Source organism: Gastrolobium bilobum, unplaced genomic scaffold (genome assembly GCF_033153095.1).
Source record: "Gastrolobium bilobum isolate Gb01-03AN ecotype WA unplaced genomic scaffold, APGP_CSIRO_Gbil_v1 utg1777, whole genome shotgun sequence".
Taxonomy (NCBI): domain Eukaryota; kingdom Viridiplantae; phylum Streptophyta; class Magnoliopsida; order Fabales; family Fabaceae; genus Gastrolobium; species Gastrolobium bilobum.
Window position 1 is genome coordinate 39,555 of NW_026895533.1, and position 11,043 is coordinate 50,597.

The 11,043-nt window shown below is 34.6% G+C and overlaps 2 protein-coding genes across 2 annotated transcripts; both read right to left on the reverse strand.

Moving 5' to 3' along the window:
- Positions 1-813: 813 nt before the first annotated feature.
- LOC133315552 (LEAF RUST 10 DISEASE-RESISTANCE LOCUS RECEPTOR-LIKE PROTEIN KINASE-like 2.1) lies at positions 814-2,938 on the reverse strand. The gene is made up of 5 exons (XM_061517197.1): positions 2,879-2,938; positions 1,413-1,609; positions 1,295-1,347; positions 993-1,105; positions 814-870 (listed from the first exon to the last, which is right to left on the reverse strand). The coding sequence occupies exons 1-5, from the start codon at positions 2,936-2,938 to the stop codon at positions 814-816; spliced, it is 480 nt and encodes a 159-aa protein (XP_061373181.1).
- A 3,924-nt stretch (positions 2,939-6,862) lies between these two features.
- LOC133315570 (protein TRM32-like) lies at positions 6,863-10,795 on the reverse strand. The gene is made up of 4 exons (XM_061517210.1): positions 10,708-10,795; positions 10,504-10,586; positions 8,291-10,061; positions 6,863-7,530 (listed from the first exon to the last, which is right to left on the reverse strand). Exons 1-4 carry the CDS (start codon positions 10,793-10,795, stop codon positions 6,863-6,865), a joined length of 2,610 nt encoding a protein of 869 aa, XP_061373194.1.
- Between the last annotated feature and the right edge of the window lie 248 nt (positions 10,796-11,043).

An 11,043-nucleotide genomic window follows, 5' to 3' on the forward strand; every position in this document is an offset into this window, starting at 1 on the left:
TGACGAAATTTTCACAATTATGGACTTTTCTAGTAGTGTTCTTGTTTCTTGTTCTTGCTGGCTTGTGGTACACATAGTTTATATATAGCATGTATTTATTATTTTTGAGATGTTAAAAATACAAGGAATTCGAAAACTTTGTGAAATGAAGGTATAAATAAACTTATATAATTATTTTTATGATTATATTATTGAAACAGATAGGATTATTAAATTAAATGATGTTTTACCTAACTTACGAGCCGCTCACTACCCAAACATGGGTTCTAAGAATCATCCACCCAGGAACTTGTACTTAGATAAATAGATAATGGGAAATATTACTCTCCTTTTACATGAGGTAACTTATCTCATTTTCTCTCACATCGATTTTCGCACCCCACTTTTTTCTTCTTTTTCTTTTTTCTTGTAATTGTGGGACCCACTCATTTTCTCTTTACCACATAAGATAATTATCTTATGTGGAAGGAGATTAATAAAACCCATAGATAATCCATGATAACGGGATCGAGTTTGTTTCTAATAAAATATATTTTTCAGTACTACTCGTGTAGTATGTACTTCATTACTAAAATTTGAAAAAATAATATAACTTTAACTAGGTAAAATAAAGAAAATGCTCCTATTTTCCAACAAGTTCTTTCTTTCACATTCTCCAATTTTGCAGGTCAAATGGGATCATGACATGACATAAATAAATTCACTTCCATAGAGCTCCTAATTATAAATGCAGTGTGCAAGATAATATTAATCCTGTCAAAATCTTACTTCATCAATTTTATATAATCGCTTGCTGAATCAAGAACCTCAGCGTCAAAATGGTCCTTCAGGGCCTGTACAGTTTGCAACACCTGCCCTGGAGATATCCACCTGTGAAAACAAATTGCGAATTGGGAACAAGGTTAGATAGATCAAACACAACAGTCTTAATCAAAAACAAGGTGGGGCAAATAAAGAAAACGGAACATTTTTAGTCAGGTTGCGAGCAGTACATCAGGCAGATCTTCAGCAATCAAGTACTCCTTAATTGTTGTTGTGTACTCATACATCTTGTTAGTAATTCCCTCCGGTGCAGGTCCACCATTTTCCATGTTATACCAAAATCCTGCATAATGGAAACCAAACAGTTACATTCATTCAGAGTCAATTTTTTTTTTTTGATACATTTCAGAGGCAATTTTACAAGCAACAATGTCTTGCCGTAACACCATACAAGAAACTTACATTTGAATTAATTCATTGATTCTATTTCTTTAAATACCCAGCCTAAAATCCATTTACTTCACAGATTCACCTTTCAAAATACCCAACTGTCCCTCTAGCATTTCTAGCAGCATCATTCCATAGCTATAAAATCAGATTTATGTGAAACACCACCAAAATTTTTATTCCACACTTCGGGAGCTACATACCCAGCTGCCCCTCTAGCATTTGACATTGAAACAATGCTATTATCCCTTGTGCTGAGCTTAGCAAGCCCGAAATCTGATATCTTTGGGCTATAAGTTTCATCCAGAAGGATATTATGTGGTTTAATGTCAAAATGCAGAATCCTAGTGTTGCATCCAGCATGCAAGTACTCAAGTCCTCGAGCTATCCCTATTGCAATCTGGTATAAGTTATCCCAACTCAAGGATGGAGTAGTTTCAGTTGCCTTGTTGTGATTTTTGTTATGGACCAATAAGTAGGGGTGTGCAAAAAAACTGGTTCATTTGTCCTGCCGTTGACCTGACCCATAAATACTTATTTTTTTTAACTGGTTTAAATACTGACCCACTTTTATTTGGGTCAGTTTTAGACCTGACTTGTTTTAATAATGACCCATTGACCCAAAACTTGACCCACACCCATTATGTGAAAAAAAAGAAAAAAAAACACAATTACATTAAAAGAAATGTTTTAACGTAAAACAATTACGTCAAAAATTTTTGCAAACTTTTTTGACAAAAAAGATTTTCCTCAAATTTGTGATGAAAAACATTTATGTAAAAAAATTTGACGCAAAATTGTTTTTGTCAAAAAATTTTACGGAATCTAAATTTCGTCAAAATATTTCACAAAAAACATATTCATCAAAAATTTCGACAAAACACATTTCCATCAAAATTTTGTTACAGAAAAAATTTTCATCAAAATTCTTTACAAAATTCAAATTTCGACGGAAACATTTTTCGTTAAACTTTTTGAGAAAAAAAAAATTTCGTCAAAATTTTTAGCGAAAAATATTTCCATCGAAAATTTTCGACTAAATATTTTCGTCAAGTTTTTTGATTAAAAAATAATTTCATCAAAATTTTCAACGGAACACATTTCTGTCAAAAATTTTCGTAAAAATTTGTGAAAAAAAATATTTCGATAAAAAAATTTGACGGAAAAAATATTCTGTCAAAATTCTTTAGAAAATCTAAATATTGTCGAAAGTTTCGAATGAAACATTACCCTCAAAACAATTTCCGTCGAAATTTTCGTCAGAAAAATATTCCCATCAAAATTTTGAACGGAAAACATTCCGTCAAAATTTTTGACGGAATTCTTTTTTCGTTTAAAACATTTGATGGAGGAAATCATTTTCATCAAAACTTTTGACGGAAACTAAATTTCGATACAAAATTTATTTTTGTAAAAATTTTTATTAGAGAAAAAATTTCGTCGCTTTTCGACAAAAAAATAATTTTGTGACGAAATTTTCGTCGTTTGCAACGTAGAAATTTTGACAAAATTTTGTGACGAAACTAAGTCAAAAACGGGTCAGGTCAGATTTGATCCACTTCAGAAACCAAGTTAGGTCAGATCCGAACCAGTTCTGAACTACTTCAAAACAAAACAAACCAAGTCAGACCTGTCTTGGATAAAATTAAAGCGGGTCGGGTCAAAATACCTGACCTATAAAAACCAAGTTGAGTCGAGTCGCACAAAAACCTGACCTGACCTGACCCATGTACACCCCTACCAATAAGGGCGTTGGAGATGCAACTGATGCTAGGTCAGGTGAAAACATCGTCGTCTCAACATCCACGGTGGACCACTCAAATTCGCGTCAGCAAACTAACGTACGTGCCAAGTGTGCACCGTTAGTTAGGCCGTTGGATGAGATTTAACAGAAGGACTAACGTGGCCTGTTTTTTGTAATTTAAGGGACCACTATGTCCCTTTTTTATATCTAGGGACCAATAAGGGCTTCGTGGATATTGTCAGGGACCAAAAAAGATATTTACTCTTTATTTTATCTTCCTTCTAAATTCTTTTTGGGAATTGAGAGGATTAATGAAAGATAATTTAGGAATTTTATTTATTTTTTATTATATAAATTTTATCAAAATACAATTTCTTAATTCCCCCAACATTCAAAATGACATAGTTTTAATGTTACTAGAGATAATTTTACCCGATCTTTATTGATGGTGGTTACATGTGACAAATATAATAAGTGTTACTTTTGTAGTTACTTTTGTGCTAAGGGCAAAAATACTAGTGAAAGCAAGAATTATGGTATAATATCTGATGGTTGTTGGCGGTAGTGGTTAAAAGTGTTTATTAATTTGAATTCTAAAGTGGAACGTTAAATTCCCGAGAAATATTGTTAGGAGATATTTGATAGGTGGATTATTTTCAAATGTATGGGAAATTGAGGGTGGGTTTTCAAGAATCTCATGTTTGGTAGCACATTGAAAAAAAGAAAAAAGTTTTGGAAAGTGATTTTTCTGGAATTTTGTTTTCTATGAAAAAGTGGAAAAAAATTTCAACGGAAAAAATATCATCCAACATATGATATTTTACAAAGGGTTTTATTAATCTCCTTCCACATAAGATAAGATAGTTATCTTATGTGGTAGAGAGAAAATGAGTGGGTCCCACCATTGTAAGAAAAAAGAAAAAGAAAGTAGAGTGCAAAAATCGAAGTGAGAGAAAATGAGATAAGTTACCTTATGTGAAAGGAGAGTAATATTTCCCTTTTACAAATCTCATGCAATAGGAAAATTTATTAATTTTTTCGGACAAAATTAGCCATCGTATTCAGCCCTTCGTTCTAGTTCACCTTCCTTTTGTTCTGAATGTGTTGTCAAATACTTAGATGAAAAAAATAATAATGAAAAAGCTGCCCTCTGGAAAAGCATCGACGAGATTGTGGAGATAAAATAGTAGGGGTGTTCGCGGTTTGAATTGGATCAATTTTGGAAGCAAAATTCATCCGATCCAATCCCTTCGATTTGATCATATAATTATCCATTTGGTTTAGATTTTTTTTCAAATCCGATCCGATCCAATCCAATTTTTTTGGTTTGGATTAGATCAGTTTGCGATTTTTTTTAAATCCTAAAATGGCGGATACAGAAGCCAATTTAGCAAACAACAAACAGAACCACTCCTAAAATGGCGGTGAAACAATCTTCCTCTGATTTCTGGAAACTGAATTTGAACAAGACTACATATTTCTATGTGTGTGTTTTTTTGTTTGTTTCGGTTTAGGGGTTGGTTAGTTCTATAACATGACTCACATTTTCAATAATATTTTACAATTAATAAAATATAGTATCACGAAAATTAATCCAATATTTTTGGAAAATTCACTTTCCTAATATATTCCTCAAAATCGTAATTCCTAGATAAAAAAATTCTGATATAGTAAATGATAATGTGATAATAATTTCATTGGAAGAGAAAATGCTATTAATCTCGATAAAGAAATACACTTCAAGTTTGAACTTTGAAGTCACTTATGAGCCAATTCTTACAGTTAGCAATCTTGATTTTCATAAGATAATCAAACATTCTATCTTTATTTATGCTTCTACAGATTCATTCCTTTCTTACCCTTTGACTGGAATTTTGCAGGTCAATTTTTGATTTTGAAACTATCAGGAAGCCGTTGTCTTCTCCTAAGTTCACATTCTGGTATACTTTGTGGATGCTGATTTAACTGTGATGTAGATTGTAGAATATTCCTCTTCTTTGTTCTTTTCCTCTTCCCTAAACATAATGGTAAATTTTCTGTATTGGACTACGAAATAGTAAGGATTTGCATTGAATTCAACACAGATTTGAATATTTATAATTGTTGGTATATATTGTACTGGTGACCAAAAGTTCTTGATCTGCCGTTGGTTGTTGAGCTTATTTCATAGCAACTTGATCTTTTGTATAATTTCATCTCTTGCCACTAGTTTTACCTATATAGTTGTGGTTGATGAATGTTTAACTTTACCTTTTCCGATTGCATTTAACATATATAGTTGTGGTTGGTGGAAGTATCATACAATGATTTCATGATTTAGAAAGCTGAACTTCAGATTGTTGTACATCCATGTCTTCTGGTTTAACAAATTTGATTGTATAGAAATCCTCTGATTTCATGTCCCTGTTTTTCTTTAGTAAGGGACCAAAAAAGGCCTCGTGGTTTTTGTCAGGGACCAATAAAGGCGTTGGAGATGCAACTGATGCTAGGTCAGGTGTCCACACGACCATGGAGATGCAACTGATTTTCAAAACGTCGTTGTCTCAACATCCATGGTGGACCACTCAAATCCGCGTCAGCAAACTAACGTGCCAAGTGTGCACCGTTAGTTGGGCTGTTGGATGGGATTTAACAGAATGACTAACGCGGTCGATTTTTTATAATTTAAGGGACCACTATGTCCCTTTTTTATTGCTAGGGACCAATAAGGGGTTCGTGGATATTGCCAGGGACCAAAAAGGGTATTTACTCTAAAATAAATAAGTTACTTTCTTAGTAAATAATGTACCTAATTTTCACTTAACAAAAAAAAATGTACCTAATTTTCAGCACTACAAGATTCCAAAAGTATTTTTCCTCTCACGTGGGGGTGACCCCTCCATGGGTCCCTGCTTAACTACGGTAGAGGAACAAGAAATGGTTCTCTCGTCATAGGACATCAGCCTATTAACAAGCCCTTCTTCACATTATGTTAGTGTTAAAAAAACTTCCATACAAACTACTGTCATTAATATAAATAATTATATTCTAATGCACTGATATGGAATTTGATATGGTACAAAGAATAATGCAGAGGGCATTGCGCAAGCAACTTTGGGTTATAAGGATAGCGTTTTGTTGGCCAGGGAGATGCTATCAGTAACGGGGTCAACCAGCGTAGCAGAAGGGAGAGTCTTATTGTTTGGACTTTTCCACCTTTGGATTGGATTAAGATTAACATTGACGGGGCCAGCTCTACTAATGGTTTTAGTTCTGGCTGTGAGGGAGTTCTTCGAGACAGCTCCGGGGACATGATAACGGGATTCTTAAAAATTTGGAAAGTGGTACATACGGCTTTGAACGCAGAGCTTTGGGCGATCCTTGTAGGTTTGGAGGTTGCTTGGTTCAAAGGATTTAGAAATGTTTGGCTGGAAGGAGATTCTCAATTAGCTCAGCAGCTCACCTTGAGGGAATACAGTTCATCCCATCCTTCGTATGGTTTGATTCTTCGCATCAGGATATTGCTTGCCAAAGATTGGAATGTTAAGATTTCGCACATCCACCGTGAGGGTAACGGTGTGGCGGACTGGCTGGCAGCGTACGCCAGCAATTTTTCTTGGCCTATCTGTTGTTTGATGATCCTCCATCTGGTGGTTTGCACCGCGTGCTGAGTGTCCAAATGGGAGTTCACTGGCCTAGGCTTGTTCCTAGTGTGTTTTAGTTTTGCTGTTTTGTCCTTTACTTTCCTTTTGTTTCCACACAAAAAAAAAAAAAAAAAAAAAAACTATCCAGCTGTACAACATGCATGATTAATCTACAGATGTATTTCCTTGAATATTGACTCCAAAGCTACATTAGCTTTCAAAATCAAAATTGAAAATTTTATGAGTAGTAGTAGAATATGAAGGAGAATATCAAGCAAAACTTATGTCAAGTGCAGATAATTTCCTCCAAAAGATCATAAAAAATAAAGTCATCTAGCTCAAGCCCCACAAATTCAGAATCAAATTGAAGATTCATCCACCCATCATTTTTTGCTAGATCTCTGCTCACATAGTAATCCAATGAAGGGTAAACCTCAGATGTTGAGTTCAGATACCAGCTAATAAGTGTCCATACTTTATGGAGAACATTGTCTCCTGCTGGCAATGGATGAACATGGCAGAGCGAAGACAAGGGTCTGGGATAATAGTTGTATGATCTCCCAAAAATCTCCAACAATCCCTCATTGATTATATCAAAAAGAAGTAGATGATTACATTGTCCACCTTCATCACAATTACCAGAGCAATCAGGATCCAGAAGCAAGCAACCTTCCAATTCTTCATACACTGAAGGATCAACTGGTTGGTCATCAGAATACCATATCCCAAGGGATTGATTGCCAGTGAAACTAGAGAGCTCCAAAACCTTTCTAACATAATTAAATGCAGCTTCATTACTTGTATCCACTTCAATACATGGAATTTCATAGTTGAAGCGTTTGCTTAGAGTTCCAAGGTTCTGAAAATTCTCTCCATTCTCAACCACCTCCTCTTGTTGCTCAGCCATATTATCCAATCCATCATCCGGCCCTGGCTTTAATTCTGAAATTGTTTCTGTACAACCATCATTATTAGAGGGACCAATTAAAACAAGAACCATGGTGAGAGTAACAGGTTGATTTTAGAATCAATTTAAGAAGAATCAACAAGACAAGCCATGTAACTACGTTCAGGTTGTAAGTTTATATAGGAATTTTATAGTTTTAATTTTTGAAAAGAAATGAACAATTCCTTTAAAACTAAGCTGGCCATTCACCAAAACATTAAGTTAAAGCTATAATTTTTAAGCATTTCAAGTATACCATGTATAATAGGACAAGTATATGACTTCTTCCACATTGGTAACCACACATTGGTAAGGATAGAATCCAACAGATCAACATCAACAACAACATTTTTATCCTAAACTAGTTGGGATCAGTGTCAGATGAACCCAAATGAAAAATACAAAAGAATTGAGTAAAAAAAGATAAAAATAAAATTTTAAAAAAATATATAACATTGGTGAATATGACAGAATCCAACAAATACAAAATAAAATTTCATTCAAGCTCCAAGACAAGTGTATGACTTACACTTTTATGCTGAAATTCTTCCACTTTGAATATGAAAACCACACCATCCATTATATACTAACACAACTTGTTCATGCAATTAAAATATTAGACAAGAAGACTACCAAAAAAAAAAATATTAGACAAGAGTGTGTTCACACACACACACAAACATGCACACACAATTGACATAAAACTTTGATTGTGTTAGGGATGATATATTGCAACTTTCAAGTATAAAAGGACCAAATATAATATACCTTCAAGTTCGTTTAACGTCTCAAATTCAAATGTATCATCTAGGAAGCTGTCAGAAGAGAACACTGAGTTTGCTTCAACTAGCATAGTAGCAGATTCTGTTGCAGGTCCAGCATCCTGTTCATTGCAAACAGGTTGACCACTGTCTCTCAAGTTTTCTAAACCATCAATTCCTATGATTTTATCTGCCTTTGCCTCATCATCAACATTTAACCCTGATTTAGAAGCACTTCTGAGAAAAAGTTGCTTTTTGTCAGCATTCAAGGTGCTTTCTTGATTTGTGTTATCAGCAAGTGTAGGTGGCAAAATTTGACTCTCTGAGTCTTCATTAGCGCCAATCCTCCTCTGCTGATCGGTAACACTTGTGTTTGTGGTTCTATCTCCATATTTCCTTATTGAATCCTGGGGAGATAAAAGAACAGGAGGCTCTTCACTCTGCTGGAAGTAAGATTTTAGATTAGGTAACGAAAGAAACCTTTTAAAGGATTTTGGGGTCTTTAGTATTGAACTTCTCTCTTCTGTTCTCAATCTTAAGCTATCAATTTTTGGAAACTTGACTTCACTGTTGAAACATGTCTCATACAGCTGAGAATATCTACCAACTGATTCTTTTAGAGATGAAGTCCTCATGGCTGATAGTTGACGCTTGTTGAAGGAATTAGAGAAACGAGTACCATAACCACTTGTGGCACTGTCTTTTCCTTCTTCATTAATTGTGGGGTCTTTGGATTTGTCATGGATATACTTCCTTACATTCTTGGAAAGCCTATTTCCATGAGGAATTTTGTCAAGTATCGCATCCTTGGTAATGCGATGCTTCTCATTTTTGCTTTCTTCAATTATATGCTTTAACTTCTTTCTAAAATCCTTGAAATGCTTAGCTTTTACATGGTTGGGAACCTGGGACGAAACTGTTGAAGAATTAGAATCTCTTTTAGTCCATTCTTTCTCTTGATTGAGGAATTGATCAACTTTTTGTGAAGAACCTGAAGACTGAGACATGGATACGTTTTGCATCTGACTTTGAAGTTGTAACTGTGTCTCCTCCCCTTTTGCATTGAACCAGTCATCTACCATCTTGTTTATGAGTTGGCCTGGCTCAGGATCTTTGCTTCCTGATGATGAACCAGATACAGGAAATGAGATAGATTTGGCTCGTCTTGATTTACTACCAAAAGACGGTTGATTATGAATGTTGAATGGCAAAGGAGAACCTGGATCCTGTATATATTTTAATAGAAAATCCTTGTTTGTGTTGATTACATCAAGAGCATCAAGAAAATCCTTGAAAAGATGGGGTGAAGCATCAGTTGTAAGAATCTTTGCATTCATCAACTTCTCTTCTGGCACACCTTGATCAGAAGAGCTCAAGTTTTTGGTATCTGTACATTGCTTATGATGTTTATGAGTCTTGCAATGTTCCAAATTGTCACTAGAAAACATTGTACCACAGTCTACACATTTGTCATGGTTGGTAATTGGTTTCTCAGAGAAAACTGGTGACAATACATCCAATGTGCCCGCAGCAAGATGGTTTTGAAAGGTTTCCAGAACTGGTTCAGGACTCTCAACAGTTAATAACAGTTCACTAAGTGGATCAACCTCCAAGTGATGAACTGAATCGACACGTGTTAGTTGTGACTTTACAGGACAGGTTGAGCTTCTCTTATGTCTACCCTTCTTTCTGTATATCTCTTCAGGAAGAAATGCTTTTATTCGGGATTTGATAGAATGTTTGGTTGCTGGACTGCAGTTTATCAGCTTTTCTTCAACCTGGAAAACTTTAAATTAGATACTACTTTCACTATATGTCCCTTTAAGAACCTACTGTTCAAAAATAAGGAAGTAATGGCTCTAAAATCATTCAAAGTCAATATCTTGAATGACTAACATTCACCAACAATGAGAAAATGACATTTTAACCCAAGAATTGATTCAAGTAATAAGAAGTTTGTTCCCTTAACCAGAAGCTTGTGAGCCTTGTAAATAGAAAAAAATGGTTACTCTAGAGCTGGTCCCTATATGGATCCCACAATACTCGAGCCGGATTAGATAGATTTCTATGAACTGGTTGGGAAAAAAGGAAATTCTGGATGGAAAAAAATATTTATAATGGTTGATAACTTGACATAAAAGTCACTCAGGCCCAAAAATAAAATAAAAAATACAACACCATAAATTAATGAAAGCAACCAAAATATTCTCCTTTACTTACATTAGATAATTTTGTATATGGCCTATGATGTTTCGGCATATTATCAATCCCAGAATCATCAGAAGTTCCTGGTATGTCATGTCCTGCAAAGTGGAAGAAATTTATGACATCTATGAAGTGGAAACAGAAACTTTTGTAACATATCACCAATAGTAAAAAGAATGCACAAATGTGTATTATGAGAATAAACAAATGGTTCTGTACCGTTGAGAGCTGCAAACCCAATATATGTGTAACATCCCTCGAAATTAGGAAAACTAATACTGATGATTATGCTAATTTCGAATTTCATGGCTACTAATGGGGAATTAATATTAAGTTAGGAAATTATTGAATATTAGTAATAAGTAAGGAATTATTTTAGACGTATGAAACCTTAATTAGAAAGTATAGGAGCAAATTAAATGTAACACCTAGAACGTCTAAGGATAACTAGATGACAGGAGAACTAACTATAGAATGGATAAGTACATGTAGTAGTAGAACCATTGGGTTAGATTTTTGGACCTCCATTTCATGGCTTGGCCGAAGGCCCAAGGC